At 44.9% G+C, this 24,586-nt stretch overlaps 1 protein-coding gene across 5 annotated transcripts in view; it reads right to left on the reverse strand.

Moving 5' to 3' along the window:
• LOC142584798 (uncharacterized) overlaps positions 1-18,264 on the reverse strand; it is an 84,015-nt gene extending 65,751 nt beyond the window's left edge. For 3 of the 5 annotated variants that reach the window (XM_075695070.1, XM_075695069.1, XM_075695067.1), the window contains exons 1-4: positions 17,635-18,264; positions 3,746-3,852; positions 1,983-2,006; positions 1,364-1,390 (exon numbers count right to left, since the gene is read on the reverse strand). In XM_075695070.1, coding sequence (XP_075551185.1) covers positions 1,364-1,390; positions 1,983-2,006; positions 3,746-3,839 — 145 coding nt within the window. In that variant the 5' untranslated portion in view covers positions 3,840-3,852; positions 17,635-18,264. Of the gene's footprint in view, positions 1-1,363; positions 1,391-1,982; positions 2,007-3,745; positions 3,853-9,459; positions 9,526-17,634 lie in introns of all 5 variants that reach the window. The other 2 variants (XM_075695068.1, XM_075695071.1) reach the window with 2 other exon arrangements.
• Positions 18,265-24,586: the final 6,322 nt, after the last annotated feature.

Genomic DNA, 24,586 nt, shown 5'->3' on the forward strand with positions numbered 1-24,586 from the left:
AAATCGAAGACAGTGGCACAATAAGTGGTCAATGTTCTCCTCGCATCCGCAACATCACAGGCAGGGCTAGGAGCCATTCGCAATAGTTCTGAGTGAGCTTTCGTGGAGGCAACTCCCAGACACAACCGACACAAAAGAGACGCTTCGCGTCGGTGCAGTCTGGCCTGAGGTCTGCGTTACATGAAGGGAAACATTGAGGGTGATGTACGCAGTAGTAGACGGAGCACTGCAACGATTGAATTATACAGTAAGATATTCATGGATTGTATCGCAATGTGAGACAGATAGAGACTAGAAGCAGACAGGACGTCCTGTCTTCTGTCTTCTGTGTATCTGTCACAGTTGCCTGTGACAAATAGCTAAATTCAAGTTGATGAGGTGGTCTACTCAAAGCGTCGGACACATCTTACGAAAAAATTAAATATACATAAATATACTAATTAACAGAAATAACAAATTAACTTTCAAACTGATTACCTCATGACCCATGTATTGATATACAAATTCTAGCCTTGCATTTCGTAAGGCATACCCACTTGAAATGAATTCTCAGGATGACACCAATTTCGAGATAATAATTCCCGAACTTTGCGGAGAACTGCCTTCGCGTTCCAGCTACTTTTGTGCTTGAATCTATAAAACGACGTTCTTTTAAGGGAGTGTTTCTCTTGTAGGTATAACGCTTTTTCGCTCTTTCTCTATAAATGTATTTTGATCCACTATAAAATAAATTCATGGATCGGTGCTGGCATTACGGTGACAGCGGTCGTCATCAGAGCAACAGAATGAACGGACGGACAAGGTAAACCCAATTTCGAGCATTTAACTGCTGTCACGATGCTCCCAACTTACGGGCTTAATCTAATCCTACCTTGGACCAGTGGGATGGAGTTCTATCTAGCTCAAGCTTACAAGGCCAGCTGCAGCTAGTGGAGCCGCGGTGGCTGCTGTTGAAATTCTTCTGGTATAAGAAGTGTACCCGCCGGTAGGTGAAGAAGCTACTCCAACTTTCCCAACTTGATGCTTTGCTCCTTAAGGCTTTAATAAAGTCATATTACATATTAGAAGTGCTGTTAGTACGTTTACTGCTACAACAATATTCCTTGTACAATGTTAGGCAAAATGAGACTGGATTTATCACAGTCAGTTTGACCAAGTTTATCTTCAATGGCAAGATGAAAAAAAGATACAGCTGGGCAATGCGATGGCGGCTTATTCGGAGAAGCAGATTTGCTGACCACAGCCTGTGCAGAGCTTTTTTACACGACAGCAGCTACGAGAATGTCTTGAAGGTGTCTTCACAAAATTTATGCACGTGAAGGTAAAAGGGACACTAAGTGAGTATTTGATTTGATTCACTTACTGATTTCCGATGGAGCTCTAGGGAGTCCTGAAAACAGAGACACATTGTTTCTCATATGGATTTACCACATCGCAACAAAGCCACAATTTACTGACGGGCGCAATTCAATAAACTGAAATTATAGTGCGTGAAATCACCATGACGCGTTCTTTTTTTTGCCATGGTATCACTGCTTATTAACAGGCTGGCTGGGCAGCATCTTGGCTACAATCACGAAATTATTTCCGTAATGTGTTGCACTGAGTTCGAGATCTTGAATCTAGGAATGACTTTGTAACCTATTGCAACGTAAATTCGAGCCAATTAGGTGCCGCAGGGTTTGCTGTGGCTAAGAGTCGCAAATGCCAATCGATCTCTCGAGTCAATTTGCGTGCAGTGTAAGCACAGGCGTATACTTCTTTGGATTATATGGAAGATATAAACAGCGATGTTCAAAACGGAGCGTTTATGAAACTTGGACTTTTAATTGCCCTGGACATTTGTAATTATCCAACGTACTTATCACGGTGCTCTCCGTTTGTACAAAAATTAACAGATTTTATTATATGAAAATAATGTGTTCTGATTAGTGGATCCCCCAGCTACTTCTGAGGCAATGTGTTTTCTTACGAAAGCTTACCTGAAAAGAACACTCCATTGGTTTCTGAAAAAAAAGGATAAGAATGAGTGTGAGATCAAATACGGGAATAAGAACTAATGGGCGAAGCTGTAGTACGGGGGCATTCAATAGATTTTAAATCGGACAATAAAGCGTAGTGATAGGTTTCCCAGTACTTCATTAAATTCGAAATTAGATTTTTCTCGCACATGTTTAGTTCAGAAGCTGTAAATAAGCAGTGCGCATAAATGAACCTCTCTAGTCTAAGGCACAAGGTTGATAATTGTATAATTGTTTTATTACCAGGCCCTGAACAGCACCTAAGCTGACCAATAAGCGTGCACCTAGTGGTCAGCGGTTGCGACATGAGTTCTTGCATGTGGCGTCTGAGATTTCTGAGCGCGGCTTGGGAAACCGCGGGTGCAGGCTTATCTCGGAGGTAATGGTGAAGAGTTGCGCGCACTAGGCCATGTGGCATATCCGGGGTGCTGTAATGACATTATTTTTTTTCAATTTCGGTATTCGATAAGGGCTATTTTCGCCGAGCTTTTCGTTGCGCTTCCACTCGTATTCCAGACCTACAGCTTTGTAGGTGGTTATTCTATATGCACACTATCTCAAACAACGCCTGGCACACGGTAAAAAAGTTGGGTGTTGTTGGCCTTTAAGCACTCGAATTTGTTAGTCGATGTTTCTGGCCACGAAAATGTTGAATAACTGTGGGTCTTATTCCTTAAACTGGCAGCACTGCTCCGCACGTTTTAACACATACAGCTGGTTGCGGCAACTATTGGGACCTGCTGTCGCCACTGAAAAATCAACAGCACAGGATCTCCATCACCTCTAACAGATATATATCATAGTCGAAAAGAGAAGAAAGATTCAGGCATTCAGAACTTTCTTCTCTCGCCAATAATTCTGCACAAATTGCCAGTTTCAAGGTCGCTCTACCTGTCAGTAAACTATTGTGCCGTCTACATTTCTAATATGCCACGATGTATGTGTCTTAGTAGTCGAAAGTAGAATTCTTTGGCTGGAATAAGTAGAAACGTTCGGTCGCAGGGCAACAATTTTTTGTGTTAGGACTACGTTAAGGTTCTGCAGAGCAAGCTGTCTGTGTCGGTGGTCGAGTTGCGAATGGGCCGTCATCCTCGTGTTTTTTCACTTCGTGTCAATTTAAAGGCATTCGTTTAGACCCAAGCAGCTACCAGTATACTTAACTAGCAAAGATATCAGGAAGCTCACTTCAAATTACAAAAAAAAAACGGATCAGCAAAGCCTACCGGGAAGTGGGTCGCCAAAAATTATCTTCCGTTAATTTATATCCAGCAATGCATGAACTGGGCTCACTTACACTTGCACAGCACACACAATGTGCATTATATTATGAGCGACACGCATCGCAATGTATAAAATGTTCACGAACACTTCAGACACACTGTGCAAATCAATGAGTATATTATGCATACGTAAGAAATACTCTATGCGGTGCATAGAGCATCGACCTAGTAGCTCTCCGCCATTGTTTGCACTTCTACAGACAGCTCCTTTAGTTGTTTCCATGTGGTTTTGAAGGATGTTAAAATATTGAGAACAGTAAACAATATCTTATTAGATTCAAGTAAGTTGTGGCAATTCCGTTGTCTCCATCTGTTCCATAGTGTCCTGCTCTTGCAGGTCACCTCTCTAATGACAATAGTTTTGTTCCAATAGCTCTTCGGGGTAGCAACAAAAAACCGTGAAATAATTTTATAAGAACGTGTGGTACAAAACTAATTTCTTACCTACAGCATTCAGCTTCTGACCAGTGCAAGCTGTGATGACGAAGAGAAGACTGATGATAGGCGATGCACCTGCCGGTTGCTTACGACCACCCATAGCAATTGGATACCTTTGAAAACAAGAAGAAGAAAACTGCTAAAGGCAGTATGTAGCTTAGTCGTAAAGCAAGTGGGTTGGCGTCGTGACGTTCCCCGATGCTATTGATTGTAGAGTTTTGTATGAACTTTACTGAACTTAGCACAGGTGTGCTCCAAGTCATTAAGCACCGTAGGAGCGATGTAAGTACACGAACTTCGGATCGACCTTTGTTGCCTCGCTAGTGTACTACGGATTCTATTCGCTAAGTTTTTAGATGGTGCGGACTAAGGGTACATAGAAATGAATGTTTTCCCTTAATGTCGCTCTGATGCTGCATCACTGACTTTGGAAGTTTAGCTCCTGCTGCTGAGTTTACTTGTCGCATTCCTCTGGTCGCTGCATGACCTTGTGGTGATGCGGCTTGTAGCACGTTATAGTTTTATTTGTTGGGTACATCTGCGACAGGGCAGTCTCATATTATACGGGGGGAAAAAGTGCGTGGTAGTTCAAACTGCTAGCCACTGATATTGTGCGAGCAGCTCAGGCACCCGATATTCAAATGAAAAAAATGCGACAACGTACATTTTTTTTTTTGGCAACTAGCAAAAATTTTCAGCCCTGCCACTACGGTGAGCTTCCAAACTTAGGTGGCGTACGTATTGACAATGTTTGTTTACTTGTTTACAAGGCTCAACGTAAAACAGCAAAGCAGCGGGATAGATTATTATGGCGCTTTCGCTGGCATAATCGCAATTCGCAACAGCTATAGTTTCATCGCTCCCATGAGCCGAGGGGACAAGTTTGTGTATTTACTACAGTTACTCAATAAGAAGACAGCAACCAGACGTCTACGAAGGAATCATTTGGAGGGTGACGCCATACAAGGGCGCCGCTTTATCGTGGTGGCATGCTAGCTGGCACCAAGGTGCCTCCGAATGGAATTAGACAACAAATTAAGTATACAAACGTCCTCTTGATAAATGTGACTGCGCGAAGTCAGCCATGATGTACGCGTGTGCTGCTATCAAAATATTAGTGTGATATCTCATATTAACAGAGACGGCGGGCGCTAAGTGCGGGCCCGGTTTCTTTTTCTTCTGCGGTCGACATTTTTCACCTTTACGGAAAAGCATTTCATCGACCGACTTTGCTATGACACTCGCTCGCCAGAGTCGGCCCATGACCATGGCAGCACGAAAAAAGCTGTATGGCAAAGACGCAGGGATGACGATGGAACGACGTAGAAGGAATCACGCCAACTCAATGACGAAGACAGTGGTGAGTACAGATGCGCACCTTATAGAAAGAGCACATAAGCCATTTAAGCATTAGGACACGTTCCGAGGGACGGAAACAAAAAGAAACTCAACACAAACGCTATCAGTCTTGAGTTACAGTACAAATAATTTTAAAAAGGGGCTGACAAATGGAACGGCACACTGTGGTACAAAGGTTATGAACAGGTATAAGTTGCCTCAGAAAGGCTGGCCAACCTTTCCATAGGAGGACCTATCTTCGTAAAAGGCGCCTCGTCATCCTCGGCATGTTAGTTTTAAAGGGTTAGTAGAGTGACATCACGTGCGGTTGTTGTCGGTGGCGGTTTGATGTAAAGGGAGACACGGAAAAGAGAATGAGCGCTGAAGCCTCACGGTGTGCAAGCGTGGTTCACAAGACAAGGGGCAAGAGCGGGAGAGTGGAAAGGCGGGGAGAAAAGAAAGGAAATAGAAGGGGAGAAAAAAACACCAAAATGGTAAAAAAAAGAAGAGCATGGAAGGGCGTTGGGGAAGTGAGAAGTTAGGGAACATCCAGCGGTGTCGTTCGCGGCATGTTTTTGTGACTTTAGAAGAGCCGGTCAGGCGGTCAGTGCGCGAGTAACAAAAAAGAGCAAAAACACATCAAAGACCCCCTTTTTCCATGTACACCTGCCTCCGCCCGCTCTTACTCACGTCACCCTCATATTTGTTATTCCGATTTCGGTTTGTTCCCCCATCCTTTATTTTTGTCTGCTTTTTCAAACACCCTCACCAAGACATTCCAAAGTCCCAGACACCAGGATACCTTTCTCAGCGCCTAAGCCACACAGGGTGCCGCTACTTCTGTATACCGCCGTTACGACACCTACGTAGAGCTACTGGGCTAACGTGCCTTGAAAGACCATGCAGCTGCCTTCCAGCTACCCTCTGCATTCCACCCCAGACTCCTTGTCGCCATCTTAACTCCTTCAAAATTACCCGGCGCATTGCTGCTGCGCTACTGAAGTCATTCTTTCAACTGATTTCTTTTTCGGTCTGCTTTGTTACTCGAGCACTGACCGCGTGACCGTCTCTTCTAAAGCCACAAAAACATGCCGCCAACGACACCCCTGAATGCTCCCTGACCTCTCACTTCCCTGAACACACTCCTATGACCTTCTTTCTCTTTTCTTGTTCATTTATTCCACGCAGACCTGCACTTAGTTCGCACTTAAGTGTACACACGACAATGAGACTAACTGTGCCATTGGATTCTCTGGCGTTGTTTATAATACTTCTGTTACTGAAAAGGAGGAAAGAGGCTCGTGTAGGCGGAAAGCACGTTGTGTTTTTACGACGGCAGATCATATGTGTGCCTTCCATTTTAATGGTTCATTTCATTTCATTTATTCCATCCTCAAAGTGCAGGACACGTTACAGTGGTGGCTGTGGTGAAATAAACAAGCGAAAGGAAATCTAGGTGACTTACGAAAAAAATAAAACAAGATAATCTTTCAATGATGGATTAAATAAGATGCTAAATGCAGAAACACGCAAAAAACGAAACAACGAAACTGCATGTCTAGAAAGACTGCGTATTATTGTGCTCGCTGGTTATAAAATCACACATTTCATTCTTGAAACGCTTACAGTTTCTGATATTAGCTAAGAGTCCACAAGGGCAGTTGTAACCTTTGGGAATTCGGGAAAAAGGAAAATCAAAAGCTACGTTTAAGCACGTAGATATAATATTGGGCCTCACTAGACAGTTTGACACCACGTCTTCCCGAAATTTTGCTCGAGTGCCCTGTTCTCCCTAATCTCATCCGGACTCAGTAAAAGTTTTACCTCTCTCCCTGTCTCTCTCGAATCACTGTCATGCTGTTATAGATCCACTGTGGAGAGAGCATATCTCTGTGAACCGAATTTTAGTCATGGAAAACCTCTGAGCAGGAAGAAAACAAATTAGGCAAGTTAACTATCTGCCGCTGCACAACATGCTCCAACTCTTGTGCACTGCTTTTGAGAAGTAATAAAGAATAAATAAGTTATGAAGTATTACGTGCCCAAACCAGTATGAGACATGCCGTAGTGCGGAACTCCGGATTAATTTACGACATTTCAGATCCGTGAGCATGAGCCTTAATCTATGCAGACGAATGTTTTGCACTTCACTTCCACCGAAACGCAGCCACCGCAGCCGGGAAGCAACTCGAGTCTTCAGACTCACTAAGGCAGCGCCGTATCACCTAAGCTACCAAGGTAGTCTTTTCATAGTATGTACGGCTGATCTGCTTGTTTTCGCTTTGGAAAACTAGTTTCACAAGTATTAGGAACGTAGGGCACGCCAGGCGACGATGATGCGGAGATGTTCTAGAAAGGGACTAAGAATGAGGTGCAAAATATCAGTGGATCCCATGAATACATGGGGTTGACAAGGGAAGTTGTATGAAATGTTTATTGAAGTGTCTTAACCTCTCTTTTTTGAATTCTATCTACCTAGTTCAACACATCCAGCACAGTGCATGATCTGGTCACATATCACTTTCGACACATTCGACTGCTAATGTTGCCAACCTTTTTCAAAACTTCATTATGGGCGACGCCTTCAATCATCTGTGGAGACTTCATAACTTCTGACATATTGTGCTTTTTTTTTCTTTTGTTCTGCTTGTCTGTTAGGACACCTACACAGTGGCGAGCACCTATCGTGGATGATTGGTAAAAAATGGAAAAAGGGGGTCTTTGATGTCTTTTTGGGTCTGTTTTGTTACTCGAGCACTGACCGCCTGACCGGCTCTCCTAAAGCCACAAAAACATGCCACCAACGACACCACTGAATGCTCCCTGACCTCTCACTTCCCTTAACACTCTCCTATGCCCTTCTTTTTCTTTTCTTGTTCATTTATTCCCCCTTGGTGTCTTTTCTTTCTCCTTTTCTTTCTTTTATTTTCTACCCACCTTCCTACTCTCCTGCTCTTGTACCCTCGTCTTGGTAATCACGCTTACAGACATCAGGCGACAGCGCTCATTCTCACTGAAGTCTCTTCCCTTTACAACCCGCCGCCACCGACAACAACCGCATGTGACGTCACTCTACTGACCCTTTAAAACTAACATGCCGAGGATGACGAGGCCGCCTTCGACGAAAATAAGTCCTCCTATCGAAACGTTGGCCAGCCTTTCTGAGGCACCTCATACCTGAGTGTAACCTTCATGCCACAGGGTACAAATAAGTTGTTACGTCGCAGTGTATATATATACAGGTGAACAAGAATCTAGTTACTTTTCGCAAGGCCTTACGCTCTAAATACCGTAGCTGAACGGAGAATGAATGCCTAGTGAAGAGTAGTAAAGGACGGCTGGTGCATCAGCGGTGTAAAACACTTGACAGATATCTAGCCACTCCGACTAACAATTAGGCTACATTGGGAGACAATTCGGTGTTTTAGCGTCACTCATTTTGTTAACAAAAACAGCAAATCTCAAGAACCGAAAACAGATGCAAAAAGGCAAAACAAGTTTCATGGCACCAAGCATCCCTCCGCTTCGCCGGGGTTGCTCAGTAAACATTGCATCAATGCACAAATTCATACTCTTAGAGGTCCCAGTTCATATAATTTTTTTGGTAAGTGCTTTTTTGTTATTCGCTGGCCGCCTTCGCTAATATTGTAATTCTGGCATCAACATTCCTTGAAATTTTTGTGATGAACAATGAAAGCGTAAGAGCTTTTTGTAAATCCGGGCTCGGATTCACAGAATCGCAGTAATGCCCAGGCCATTAACTGGTTCTGTGCCTCGGTGGTATGTCTAGGGCTTAGCTGTAGGTGAAACATTTAGGCCGTGTGACAATTTTCATTTAATATCTACGGCAGCGCCACATGCGAAGCAGGCATTAAAGATTGAGATTTCACCCCAAACGAGCGAAACATTATTACCGAGGGGCTTAACTTTTCAGGGTCATGTCAAGCGAACTTCATAGAGGACAGCTTGGCATGAGAGGTATCACCTTTTGAATAGTGTCGTGTTCGTGACGCCATGTCAGTCGAAAGTTGCAAATAGTGACCTCTGGCCGACCACTTCAATATCAATAATTCATGGAAAGCATAATTTTCGCCTTGAATGCCTCCTAGTGCACAGGTACAATTTCCAGGAAAACCTGCCGACTGAATTTTACGCTGGTTGTGGAGGGTCGAAACAGTGACATACTCTTTATAAGCTATAGAAATTACCTTTGTTACGTGACATGTTTTACCAATGGAAACAGCACAGGCACATGCATGTTATATGTGGAGCACATCGCTTCGAAAAAAATAACCGCATTGTTGTGTTTGAAAGGCTATTCCACCATATAATGTATCCATGTTCGACAGACTGCTCCACATTGGCTCACAAACGCGTCTCACCTGCAATGCGCAACAGTACTTGAAGGGGTATGAGTCTTCGGATAGAGGATCAAGACGCGCCGGAATCTGGGGAAGTCAGAAAAGGAGGATGAAGTTGGAAACCATGTAGACGAGATAGACGCCAGTTCCACAGCGAAGATTTAAGTCTATTGCGTCGTTTTACTTAGGAACGCTACATTATTTTGGCGCAGCCGACAACTGACTCCAACCTGCGGGTGACATTTTTCCTTGAGGCGACCTATGCAGAGATAATTTTTTAGAGATACCAAGCTCAAGATGAACCAGTGGAACTATCTCATGAACTCAACTTGGCAAAAATCGTAAACCTGGTTTTGGAGAAGGCTCTTCAGATACAGCAAGAACAGATTGAGCAACAGAATCCACTGGTGACATCCTTTATAAGCTCTCTAAATGCGGAGAAGCCGGTCACAAAATTTATGGTACCCGAAGCGTTTGAAGGCATGTCCTCAAGTTCAGAAAGGTGGTTACCATTTGGATACAAGCATAAGCATAAAGCACCCTGAAAACAGGCGTCGGCGGCACTTCATACTGACTTCAATAAAAATTAGCGACCTTCCAACAATTTTAGTTCTCTGAAAAAAAATTATGGTGTTCTACGTGCCAAAACCACTTTCTGATTATGGGGCACGCCGGAGTGCTGAACTCCGGAAATTTAGACCATCTGGGGTTTTTTAACGTGCACCTAAATCTTAGTACACGGGTGTTTTCGCATTTCGCCCCCATCGAAATGCGGCCGCCGTGGCCGGAATATGATCCCGCGACCTCATGCTCAGTAGCCCAACACCATAGCCACTGAGCAACCGCGGCGGGTCGTTCATTGACTTCTTCGGATTGTTATTTGTTGTATATAGGCATAAGCTTAGAGCACCGTGGAAACCAGCGTTGGCGGCATTTGATGCCGACCTTCAATAATAATCAATTGTTCAGTGCCTTCTCCCAATTTTTCCTCATTGGTTCCTTCCGGTTGTTCTTTGTTGCATTGATCATGAGTCTAGACAAAGCATGCGCATCAGTCAAAAGGGGTCCAAGTCGCTGGGAGATGGTGAAGTCAAACTTCTGCATGTAGTTTCGTCCATCTGGCGATACATCCTTTAGGTTGAGTCATATTCAAAAGATGCGTGAGGGCCTGGTAATCGGTGAACAAAGTGAACTTCGTACCTGCGAGGTACGTACGGAATTACTTTTCAGTAGTAATGTAGTCAACGTCAGAGGGCTTGAGGGTGTAGCTGCAGTGACCTACTACGGGTCGCTTTCCATGACCGGATGCTTCTGTAGATTTCTTATACAAGACTGCACCTGTCGCATAGTGTGAAGTGTCGACATTGAGTTCAAAGGGTAAAGTAATATCTGGTGCGCGTAGAATAGGGTAAGCAGAGATTCTGTGCACTATATTGCGGTAGACTCTCTCACATTCGTCATTCCACTCAAATGGAATTTCCTTCTGCGTTAGGCGCGTGAGCCTTCCAGTTAGGACGGCAGTCTTTTATGAAAGGTCTGAAATGTCCTGCTAATCTCAAAACACACACGCGATGAGTGGACATCATATGGTTCTACCAGGTGCGAGATCCCCTCGATAGACTCTTATTTCGTACTTTTTGTAGTATCATCAATCACTCTTCCAAGAAACACAAGTTCTTTTTTGAAAGAACGCACTTTTCTTAAGATTAACCCTGAGGTGTGCCAAGCTCAACGCATTTAATACCTTAGACAGGTGTTCTTGATGCACAGCCTCTGCTTTTGAGTATGTGTACACGTTAGAGAAGACATCTAGGAGAGGCTTCAGGACTTCGTTCATGATATTGCGGAACAATGCTGGCCAGTTCTTCCAGCCGAAAAGAAGCGGGTTATACTCATACAGTACTAAGAAAAAACATCTAAAAACAGACGCACACAGGAAACACACAAGAAGACAGGCATTGGTACTTTTACTCGTACAGATCGAAGGGCGCGATAAAAGCAGCGCACATCTTGTTTCTTCGGTTAGCGGGATCTCCCAGAAACTTTGCACAAGCCAATATGTGAAAAATTTTGAAAACCACCTGCCTCATCTATAATTGTGTCTAACTTCGGCATTGAAAATGGTATAAGTTCTATCTCACGACTGAGGACACTGTAGACTGTGCATAGTCAGAAAGTTCCATCTTCCTTCAGTGTAATTGTTATGGGAAAGGCAAAAGGTGATACCGAAGGTCGAATTATTTCGGCGCGTAGGATCTCCTGCAATTCTTTTCCTCCATAGCTTTCGCTCTGTTGACATGTTATACTGCGAGTTGCTGATGACGGTCTTGTCATCGGCAAGTCATCGTATAACATGCCTTGGCTCGCAAACGCCTTTCACCTGAAATACGCAGCAATACGGATAAGCATTTAGCGCTAAAGCTATGCAGTTAGGAAAGTGCCAGTTGATTCTGCAAGCTCCGCGTGTGCGCTAAATACACACCAAGGCCCGTATTCACAAAACGTTCTTACGCTAGAAGCATTCATGCGAGCCAATAGTAGTGTCTTACATATTATTAGCGAAGACGATCGGCCAATGAGAAACAGCACTTAGGAAAGAAAAGCTTTGTGACTTTGGCCCCAGGGCCCGTATTCACGAAACGTTCTTACGTTAAAGACGTTCGTGCAAGGCAATAGTTAAGTAAGACATATTATTAGCGAAGGCGATCAGCTAATGAAAAAACGGTACTTACGGACGAAAAGTTTTGTGAATTTGGCCGCGAATGTCAAGGGTTGGCCCGAAACGAAAGGCTGGGTTCTGGCGAAAGCGTCGAGAAGTGCTCATAGTCACATTATTTAACAAACATAATGTGACCCGTTTCCTCAAGAAAATCATCCATTAACCGCTCTCTTGCATTTTGTCTTTTTTTTCGCTTTGTAGTATAGTGTACGCCAACCACTAGCCTCTAGTTATTTGTCATTGCAGATGATACATCATGTTGTTTTAGGCCTATCAGTCAAATATCATCCCCTTTTCTTCCCTAAGACAGTTTTAGGACTGTATTCTTCAAATTTGACACAATTCTAGAGCGAAGCTGTCTTGGCCTCTTCTACCCACTTTTGCGCTAACTGACTTCGGATTTGTTGCCAAGTATCCAAGTTAGGTCACTGATATATTCCCTGGGTATATGCAGGGGTGTATGCCGTGGGTATATGTCTCGGGTATGTGTAACTGGCCACGTTTCACTGTGTAAACGAAAATGTTTGGCCACTCATGCAAGACAGCTGTCTGCCACTGTGTAGGTGTCCTAACAGACAAGCAGAACAAAAGGGAAAAAAGCACAAAAAGTCAGAAGTTATGAAGTCTCCACAGAAAATTGAAGGCGTCGCCCATAATGAAGTATTGAAAAAGGTTGGCAACAGAAGCAGTCGAATGTGTCGAAAGTGATATGTGACCAGATCATGCACTGTGCTAGGTGTGTTGAACTAGGTAAATAGAAGAAATAGAAGGTAAGACACTTCACGATATTTCATACAACTTCCCTTATCAGCCCCATATATTGATGGGAACCACTGATATTTCGCACCTCATTCTTAGTCCCTTCTTACTCTAGAACATCAGCGCATCATCATCGCCTGGCATGCCCTACGTCCCCAATACTTGTGACACTTGTTTTGCCAAAACGAAAACAAGCAGATCAGCCGTACATACTATGAGAAGCCTACCTTGGTAGCTTAAGTGATACAGCGCTGCGCTACTGAGTCTGAAGTCTCGATTTGCTTCCCAGCTCCAGTGGTTGCATTTCGATGGAAGTGAAATGCAAAACACTCGTCTACATAGATTAAGGCTCACGTTCATGGACCTGAAATGTCGTAAATTAATCCAAAACTTAATCCAATCCATTACTTCTCAAATCCAAAATAATCCAATCCATTACTTCTCAAAAGCAGTGCGCAACAGTTGGATCATGTTGTGCAGCGGCAGATAGTTAAGTTGCCTAATATGTTTTCTTCCTCCTCAGAGGGTTTGCATAACTATACTTCGGTTCACAGAGGTATGTTCTCTCCCCAGTGGATCTATGACAGCATGACAGTCATTCGAGAGAGACAGAGAGAGAGGTAAAACTTTTGCTGAGTCCGGATGGGATTAGAGAGAAGGGGGCACACGAGGAAAATTTCGGGAAGACGTGGTGTCAAACTGTCTAGTGAGGCCCAATGTTAGGTCTACGTGCTTAAACGTTGCTTTTCTTTTTCCTTTTTCCCGAATTCCCAAATGTTACAACTGACCTTGTGGACTCTTAGCAAATATCAGAAACTGCAAGCGTTTCAAAGATGAAAGGTGCGATTTTATAACCAGCGAGCACAATAATACGCAATCTTTCTAGATATGCAGTTTCGTTTTTCTGCGTGTTTCTGCATTTAGCATCTTATTTAAGCTATCATTGCAAGATTATCTTGTTTTATTTCTTTTTGTAAGTCACCTAGATTTTCTTTCGCTTGTTTATTTTACCAAAACCACCATTGTAACGTGTCCTGCACTTTGAGGATGAAACAAATAAAATGAAATGAACCATTAAAATGGAAGGCGCACATATGATCTGTCGTCGTAAAAACACAACGTGCTTTCCACCTACACGAGCCTCTTTCCTCTTTTTAAGCAACAGAAGTAATATAAACTCCTCCAGAGAATAGAATGGCACAGTTAGTCTCATTGTCGTGTGTACACTTAAGTGCGAACTAAGTGCAGGTCTGCGTTGCAAGTGACACGAGGAAAACCAAATGCGGCCAAAACGCGGCGTCATTTAACGCCCGTGAACCAAGCTTCGTGCGGAGTCAAGAAAGAAATGAGCTGAGAAAATAGTGTCCCAACACGCACACGACACGCGCTGTTGGCTGTGGCGCACGCCACGCTGCCGCATGATGGCAGGTGGCGAAATCAATGTGACAAAAGAAATGTCGCTTGGATACTTGGAAAAATGCATGTCAGCCAGCCGGAGGCTCCAAGGGTGTAGACGCAAGGGTGCAGCCCTCTGAATTTGCTTTCAAGTTTGTCAGCGTCATGTCATGATTGGTATCGCTAGAAGGCGCAACGCGAGCCAAAATACTATCTCTTTCTTGAAACAAAACGTTTTGATCTCCAGGACGCAACGGGCATGCACATGTATCGACAGCTGTAGCGTGTCGCAACCTGAGTTTGGACGCGTCACTGAAGTGGAGGCAAGTATCCCAGAACTGGAACGACTACTTGCTCACACAAGGCACGGTCATATGAATCAAGGCGCATGATCACATGGTCAGCATGTTACTGCAGCTAACGTTTTGGCAAGGGGACTTGACTTCGTCAAGGGTAATGCAAGTTCCTGTGTTGGGAAGCTTTCGCTCAAACGCCAAACCTCCTTCTTGCACTGTTGACCACTTCATGTGTCCACCTTCCCGTGATTCTCTGTCTTAAATGTTCATATTTAAAGAGGGCGTTTCGAGACGGAGTATGGCACCCAGTTAAACTACTTAGAACCGGGTTTCAGAAAGGCAGCTGCAGACAACAAACGAGGTGTTGCTTCGCATCGAAAGTTCAGTACGGCAGAGTGTGCTCTGTGAACCGCTCAAGCACACCACCGTGCATCTTATCAGTAAACCCGTTGCCTGCAGTTATCCATGTCGCCGGGTTTGAGTTCACTAATCACAGTGGAAAATTACAACGCAGTGTATGCACATCAAGTACAGCTCTGTGTTCACTAAAAACAACCAGTTAATAAGAACGACGTAAATGTAATTTAGAACCTGTATGCAACAGAAAGTGCCGGATTCTAGAGACTCAGCAATTCGTCGCTTATCACCACATTGAAGATAAGGGGAAAGAAAATGGAGAACAACTACCGAAATTGTGGATCCAGAACCATGACTTGCCTAAATCGTTTGTTGTGCTCCTTGCATTTTAGCTGCCTGTAGTGCTTGCAGTGCACTTCTTAAGTGCAATTCCCATAAGTGTTTTACACAAGTGCTCTTTACGATTGCGAGTCACCTTTGCTATTTATGCATCCAACGTGGGAATTCTTTGCAATTTGCTCGAACAATCCTTGCGTAAGACATTTTCTCTTTTTTTTTGCATATGGGCACTTGTACAATGGGCCAATGCGCGAATGGTGTATCAAGTTACTTGATTGCAGTGTTCCGAAGAATTTCATATTCAGGTTCGTGGTCGATGAAGGCTGACCAAGCAAAGGCGACATTTTCTAAAGGTTATTTTAATTTTACATTCTATCTCTGTTTGCCATCGGCTATCAAGAAGCCACGCTCCTGTTGTGGCGACTGTTGACCCTTTCGCGAGACGTATAATAAGAGATGGGTGAATCCGTAGATAAAAACTTAAACATTTCAAGATATAGAGTCATGACACGTTTTCAAGCTGGTTCACAGGTGATATGCAAATGCCTATTTAGAGTAAAAGGAAATAAATTACTTCGCTTCGCATGAACGTGTAGCAGATTGGACAGGTGGAACTCAGACCCTGGCGTTCGAGCCTGCTGCTACTAGCACCTTCTCTAACCTGTGAGCACGTGCTTAATACTCAAGGTCGAAGCCAATAAAGGTAGGCCGGTAGCAAGAGAAAGTTCTAGCGAATGCTGATGCTGGACATATTATTAGCGAAGGTAAGCAGCCAATGAAAATGGTATCCCTTTGTGCATTCGGCCCCTGTACTGCATTAGGTTGACATTTCTGCCGTAATTGCGACACATAAATGCACTTATCCGGCCCGAAGTGCACAGAGTTGACGCAGGAGAAAGCATTCTAGGCACGGACATCACAGCCAAGCGTGAAAGCGAAGGGGCTTCACCACCCACGCACTGTTGGGCGCCGCACGGCGGTGAACACCGTGTCAAGGGTACTTTGCACCATTTATGCAAAGTGGCGCCTGATGTGGTAAGGTTAACGTAAGGAAAGCACGTAGGAGGGCAGATAAAGCGAAGCTATGACGCCGTGGCGTCACCTTATCTGTCATCATACGTGACCCATTTCTGCTACACCTCACAAAAGCCAGTGCTAATCCTCTTCAGAAAGATGTGTACAAAGAGACACTGAATTTTGTTATCTTAAGGCCTGGTAATGTTAGCACAGCGTTACTCCACCAAAGAACGGTGAACAAGGGTAACGTTGACATCCGGAAATACAATGTTTCTTTTCAGCACCGCTTCTTGAGACAAGTTCTTTGTTGGTATCTTTCTTGTTCGATGTTCTTTTTCTTCAAGGTCATGGTTTTGTGTCTATTTTCTTTCTTTCGTTACTCGGCTAACGGACGACCTCACTCACAACCAGTAAAGGCTTCGCATCGCAATGCTGTTCTTTACACGCGAGCTTCCTCCTCAGCAGGACGCGGAAAAAAAATTCGATGATGAGTATCAGCCATCTACAAACGCTTTCCGTTATAAAATGCTGGGGCTTCATTCAGACCGCAATTAAGCATGCAAACAACGTTCGCTACAAGGGTGCTTGAGTGTTCTGCTTTCCATTGCATTGCGGCCACTGCAGCCGTGATTCAAATGACTATTAAACACATAACCAACCCCGGTTGGTGGAATCAGGTAAAGTAGAGCACCAAAAGCAATTGAGGATATGGTCATGCGACTGACACCATGACCAGGCGCGCAAGCCCAAGCACTAGGGCGTCGGGCTGCAGAGCTTGAGGTCGCGGGTTCGATCCCGGCAGCGGTGGCCGCATTTCGATGGGGACGAAATGCAAAAGCACTCGCGTAGCGCGCATCGCGTGCACGTTATTGAACCCCAGGTAGACAAAACTAATCCTCAACCCCCCCCCCCTCACCCCCGCCACGGCATGCCTCGTAATCAGATCCCGGTTTTGACGCGAAAAACCGAAGAATGACATCTGTAAATTAATCAATACCTTGTCTATCGGCTCATTATTTTAATGCCATGTTTAACATGTGTGCGCTGGTCCCTCCTATGCAATATTACGGGCTTCGTGTAATTGCTCTCGATGTCTACTGGCCTAATTACAGAATCAAATGTGCTAATTGTTTGTGATTCCAGTTTAGATGCAACTAGATGCAACTCGTTTCTGCGAACTGCTGCTCTCAGGTGCATTGCAGTGTAATTTTCGGCATTACATTGGAGAACTCATCAACACTACATAGATACGGAAAGGTACAAATGAAGCTAGCTAGAAGCATAGTCGCATACAAGACGTCGTCTCTTTCTCACCTGTTAAGGGATGCCTGTTTGTGGATCTTATTTAGCACTCGTGGCAAATGTCCATATCAGGCCGGTAGGAGTTTGAAGGAGAACGTCGACGTAGTAGCCAGGTGGGGGGTGATGGGGGGCTGCAGCACACACCTCACTCTCGCCACGAGCCCTTATGGCGCCACAGTGCACTTATGCAAATGTTAAGGCAGCGTCGTCCGGTGATGCTGAGTCAACGTAGCCGCTGATATTTCCCGCGCTATCCAAGGCAGCCTAAGTGTACGTCCAGAAAAAAATGCGTCTCGATGTCTTCTTTCGAGTCTGGCTTTTCCGGGTCACGGGTTGGGGTCGAATCGAATAAGGCGATCCGATGCCGTCTTCGGGCGCAGTACGCTGCGTGGTATGCGGAACGGAGGTGGATACGCTTACGAGGAACGGAAGAGGAGGCAGCAATATGCGCGAGCGTCTGCTGCACTTCTGCCCGATGCTTCGAGCAACGCCTCTCTGCTGGTTCTGGTTTTGGGCGGGTAAGGGTAGGAGAAGCGTCGGAGGGACGCGTTTAAAGAAGACGCGTCGGCGATGCCCGAAGGCCTGGCTTTGAATGGCGCGCTGCGCGCCGCGATAGGCGAAGACGACGGCGGCGGCGGCTTCGGAACGTGCGGGGTAGAGCGAGAGAGGTCGGTGTAACGGAGAACTACCGCCGTGAGAGAGGAGGAAGAGATCGGCGGCGAGGAAGGTGAGAGAAGGGGGCAAGGCCACTCCGACCTCCTCTTCTTCTTCCTCCTTGTTTCAGCGGCCGACGTTAGACACGTTATGCGCGCGACTCGTTCTTGTCTCTGCGATGCTTTCCTCTTGCAAGCTGTTTGTTTTGCATTTCTAACTTCTCAGCTTGCACCTCCGAGAAGTGGCGACGGAGAGGTTGGTGCTCAAATGTAGCGACGAGCCTTCTTCTTTTTTTTTTTTGCTTCAGATGTTTTTTCCCCCGCACACGGTGATCTGTCCGCGAAGGGCGAACGTGGACTGCCGCTCGACGTTACGTAAAAGGTGCGCGGTACGTTCAGAGCCTGCGACGTCGCAGGAGAATTGAGCATCCGGACAATAGCAGGCTGAACAAAGTTTGATGCCTTGTTGTGCAGGGAAGCCGCCAAAGAAGAGCGCCACTTTCTACCTTAGTGATGCCACATTGCGCTAGATGCGCAAAAACGTACCAGAAGTATAAGAAAACATTACTTTTGATCAATGCAGGCATACTAAACTGTGCTAGTTTTAATGAATAACGCGAATTTTACATAAACGAACGTCGCCACTTCATGATAATATTTCCTTACTGTTGACACGATGCAATTTTATAGAGAATTTTATATATATATATATATATATATATATATATATATATATATATATATATATATATATATATGAGAGTGAAAGTGTGGGTCTAAGGAGAAGAAGCAATAGAAGTAATTAACAAAAGGGAACAGCTTAATTTTTGCGACCACTGTGGATAAGAACGTGCATCCTTCTTTTATTTTTGCAGAAATGGTCGCGCTATATTTAGTTAATTTAATTTACTTATTTGTCCAGTTGCCAGACTAGGATATTATGACAAAATTATTTATTCTACAAACGGCATTAGTAGTATTTTGCGCAGCATAATTTCGTCAAAGAGATTATGAGTTTATCTTACTCCTCCGAAGTCAAATCTCTTATCGTGGTTTCTGCAAGTCATGTAATTGTATTTGTGCTATAGATATATTCACTGGTTTATTATTTATTTGAAATAATATCCCACTTATTATACATTAGCAGCGGCTCTTTTATATATTGCTTTGTCGCCTAACCGCCAACAGTCTAATGCACTGCAAGAAACATTGACCTTTGTCAGGACGCATAGGGCGCTCGCCTCTTTGGAGTGCCTCGCTGACATGTTGCAAACATGCACGAATAAACAGAAATTTAAAATGAAGTTCAGCAGGCTAGATAATACCGGGAGCACAGACCTTGCTCCATAAGGTTGACACCATCAGTGTCAAGGGAAAGAAAACACAGCTCTGGTTGGCGGATGATTGTGCTAAGACACTAGAATTTCTTAAGCACAGCTTGCAGCCAGCTTACGCGGGAAATGGCAACCTTGAGGTCGTTGGGAGTGTATCTCGTAGTTCAATGAATCTGAGCAAGTTCATGATCGTGATGCGTGTAATATTTCTCACCCCACGCAATTCTCACACCGTTATTTGTTTCAAGTCATGTATGTATATTGTACATGTATGTATGTAAGGCCTTATACGGACGCCTAGTATCGTGCTACTTACTGTGTACTGCGACTAACCCTCGTTGCGACTTTATTTACTTTAAAAGAATACCAAGTTTTAGAACTGTCGTGGTTGAGCTTTCTTCTGTATCCTGAACCCTACCCTCCATTTTCGTTATTTCTTTAGTATCCACCTAATTTGAGTTCACTATCTACAAAAACGCAATTGTGGTTGTCATGTACGTCCTCAGACGGAACAAAAACAGGACTCGTAATTCTCAGTTTAGGCACACTCCCCCTTACGTCATCATAATTTTCTCTTCCCCTTTCCAGCAAAGCGTGATGTCTCCTAAGGCGCTCGTTACCGTAACAAGCTATACATCGGGTAACAAGGGTCTTAGAGCCACTCTGTGAGCATTAACCCCTCGCAGAGGTCGCAGAGCGTTTGGGATAAAGAGAATGGCGGAGCCAAGACAGCCTAGCTGGCAGAGATGTACGTGGGATGGTACACAACTTTTCTCGGGGGGGAGGGGGGGGGCGGAAGGGTACTCGAGATCTCAGGCGCACAATAAGGATGCGATAAGGCCAACGCGAGTCTTCCGAACGTCTTCTCATGAGCGCCGAAAGAGTCTCGGCATGCCCTTTCGACGAGCACGGTAACGCGCGCCTTCATCAGTGCAGTTTCGACAAAGACTCCCACGCTGGGCTCGCGGTGTAAACGCGATCCGCAGTGTGACCTGGCAATTCTCCTTTTCGTCATAGCGGTTGGGGGCGGGGAGACGGAACGTGCTCTCAGTTTCCGGTTTCGTTCGTGGTTGTAAGCACGGCTAGTGCCATCATCTGTGCTTGGTGTTATACACATCTGAAACAAACATATAGAATTGTCCCCCATCGCCTATTGTTCCAGGCGGGCACTGACCTCGCGTCACCCGGTATTTCTTGCGTGCGTATTCACCCTAGCAGTGTTCGACCTAGCGATCGCTTGCCGAGTTTGCTCGAGGATGTTCCATCGCGTCTTATTCTCCTGAATTTTTTTGAGTGTCACCCTTTTCTCTCAGCGCCTGTTAGGCCATTGTAGAAGTGTGTGACACCCGACCTTATCGCGTTTTTCCCATCGTTTCTTTTTTTATTGGTCCTTGCCTCAGACGCCGTTTCCTCATTATATATGCGAGACATAGGCTGAGAGTAATCATGATTATTTTTGGTAGGCCAAGGCGCCCCAGGGGAGCCACCGGCATGTGGCGCATATGGTGCGGGAAGTGGGCGAACGGGCCACGTTGATAGCTCGAGAAAAACCGTGTGAACGAGGCTGCACTTGTTCGCGTTCGGATCTCTGCTGCTTACAAGCCCCGCCTGTACAGGGCTTGCCTGTCTGTGCTTGTTTAGCTTTAGTTACGTTAAACATTCTGCCGCTTATTTAATTTTGCGACTTTCTAGGCGTATGCTAACTACGACTGGGAACGCGGAATTACCACCACACGTCAACGACCGAAAAATATCGCTGCCAAACACTCGCTTTCAATGGTCATGATAGGGCGCTTTCTTAAATGGCTCCTTCGCACGAGTTCGCGGATTTGAATAGTCCTCGTAAGCGAGCGTGTCACTGTGGCATAAAGGCTCGACCATGCACAGAGTACTGGATAGGCGTCTGGCTAAGTCTACACGTCAGCTCACAGAGGCTTGAGTTCGTACGCTCGTGACGAAGGGAAGTGCGACCAAGATACGGCGCAAGAAGCGGGCGCTTCATCGTGCGCATAGCACGCTCCTTGTAGGTCGCTCTCAGAGCAACCATTTTGATTTAAGGAATTTTCATTGCGACTTTGATTTTGCGATTTTCCTGGCATTCTAATTGAGAAACACAAGAAGTTTGTACGCACGTGCTCTCAAAGCCAAAATCAACCTGCTCCAGCACGCGTGCCTTCAAGTTTATATGCCCACAACGTGATGCAAGCGTGCAGCTTGCCACTTCCAGCACGCACGCTCGGATCTGGCATGGGCAGATTTATATCGAACCTAACGTGAAACGTAGCGAGGCACGTGCGATTGGTCCTACTTCGAGAGGATTCCACTTTCCACCATGTCATTGTAGTTTACTTGAGCTCCAAGTGTTTGAATAGACGAGTAACTTCGGCGAACGGTGGAGAAAATTACTGGAAGAGTCGGGAAAGATGCCACCGATCCGAGTAGAACACGCAGGATGTGGGCGACAGGGAAGGTGGAAAATTGTATATATATATATATATATATATATATATATATATATATATATATATATATATATATATATATATATATATATATAATAGCGATCAGTTTTCTCCCTTTCTCACTCTTCAGAGTCTTGCAAGAGACCGCCGCTTTTTTTTTTATAGTAGAAAGCGCTAGAAAAGAAGTGCCGGCTCGGTCTAGTCGGTAACCAATTGAAGAGCTTCTCTGGGATTACTCCTGTATCTTCTGCGTCCGCTGCCGCGCAGAAAAGGTAATTGAACCCACCACGGTGGCTATGTAGCCCTCTGCTGCTGTTCACGAGGCGGAAGTTTCAATTCGCGTCAGAACCGCAGCTTCGTGGCGAAGTGGAAATGCAAAAACGTTCTCGCGTGCCGTGCTCCGCGCGTAACAAACCCAATCTGTCGGCGATCGTTCTGAGGTCGTCGCGTGCGTATTAAACATACAAGCGGCTTTTACAAGTGTCGTGTGTGGTCGGTCTTCGTGTGGCCTTCTCTTTATAGCGCTGCATTGAAACCCAGTATGTCGTGTCAATGAGCTCGTTTATAGCATTGTCGGTTGCTTTGCTGGAGTCGATCGTTTAGCCTTCCTGATGCAAAAAATTAAATAAAATTTTGCAGCTTTAGGTGCCCGAACCATGATCTGATTATGAAGAACCCTGTAGAGGGCCGCAGGTGGGGGTACTCCGAAATAACTTTGACCACCTCGGGTTCTTTCACGTGCACCCAGCACAATGTACACGAACGTTCTTTAATCTCGGCCGCGTCAAAAAGCGGGTACCGCTGCTGCGTTTAAACTCATCACCTCTAGCTAAGCAGTGCAACGCCGTACTGCGCCGCAGCGGCGGGTTATTTTCCTGATGGTTGTCGTATCTTTTGACTTCGCTCTTGTTCTGAGATTTTCGTCTTCGAAAGCGGGCAATGGAGCATTTATTTTTTTTTTGTTTTTTGTTTCGCGAATTTTTGACGTGAAACATGTTTCAGTTCCCTCACCTGAGAGGTCGCTTGCAAAAACAGCATTGAACAGAAACCTGTTACCACTTATATATTTGAAAGCGTAAAACCTGCGTGGCTTACTTTAGTATCGATGTGCAGAGGAAAAAAAAGCCATTGTTTGATCACACATGGGTCGCTTGCTTGCACACATGGCACCGTAGTCGCGCTACGCATGGCGCAACTAGAGCTAAATTTAGCCTCTCACTCTGCATTGAGAGACGGATAATAACTCCGCAGTACGTTTATCGATCCAAACGTGGGTAGTAGCGTTTGTGACAGCTGACTCTGCTAAAGTATGTGTAATTCACCAAACGCAAACCTTCGCATATCAAAACTTGGGGATTGCATGTACGCAATTTCTTCCAGAAATTTCCCGGTTGCTCTCTTATGCCGTACACGCGTTCGGCACGAAGTGCCCGGGTATAAAGTGAAGAGACTCGGACTGCAAGGCATGCGGATGCCAATTTGCCCCCCACCGCCTTTTACCACGGCTGGCCCACAACGAATAGAGAGCGAACACGAATGAAAGATTACAGTGTAGGACCCTCGCTAGCTGCATCATAATTTAAGCATATAAGCTTTGTAATGCATAAATAAATGTCCCTTGCGCTTGTGGATGCGTAATTTTTGTACCCTAGAGCCCGCACACGCTCCGCATCCCGCACAAGACTTTTCACGTACACCCGCTGCGGCTGCGTCTCCAATACAGCATACCGCATATTTTTTTTATTGCTTTACGTAGCTTTCAGTAGCATGTACATTGGCACATATCTGTTTATGGAGGCTGGAGTTGTGCGAATTAAAGTAAAAGGTGCTGAAGTTCGTAAGAATTCGTAATGGTAACAGCGCGAAAACGAACGGAGGAAGGGGTGAAAGAAGCACAGGACACGTGTTTATTTCACTCCATCCGTCGTTAATTTCGCTCTGTTACCTTTATGATCTGTGCGAAACTTATTCATATCGCTGCTTACCGTTATAGGAGCAGCACGTAAAGGCTTAATCAACTAATTCTTGAATTTCTCGACCAATGTATCGATTGCGTGTTCCCTTATTTCGAAGTTATAGTCATTAGTGTGTGGAAAATATTTCGAATCTCCGTACCCACAGTTTTTTTCTTTGTAATATCTCAAATTATACTAGTTCAACCACGAAATGAGCTTGAACATGCTTCGCCCCTCTCCATATCGTTTCTCCCAAGTATAGGACCGCATGCTTAGTTGGTGAAATGAAGCAAAGCTGGGAGCTGAAATTAGCTCTTCCGAATTTATTTTCCCTTCTTCTGGCGCGTGTGTATCCACAGGCAGCTATTTGCGAGTCCTTATAGGCAGCTGTGGAAGTCTTTCTTTTGTGCCTTCTTTGGCGCTATTCAGGCCGCTATGCAAGTGAATGACAACACGCTGGCTAACAAGCAAAACATTTCAACGCTCTCCTTATTATTGTGAAGATGATTTCTTAAGGTATCGATTTCGAAACGACGTGTCAACACATGGTCAGTTAGCCT

The sequence above is a fragment of the Dermacentor variabilis genome, chromosome 6, assembly GCF_050947875.1.
Source record: "Dermacentor variabilis isolate Ectoservices chromosome 6, ASM5094787v1, whole genome shotgun sequence".
Lineage (NCBI taxonomy): Eukaryota > Metazoa > Arthropoda > Arachnida > Ixodida > Ixodidae > Dermacentor > Dermacentor variabilis.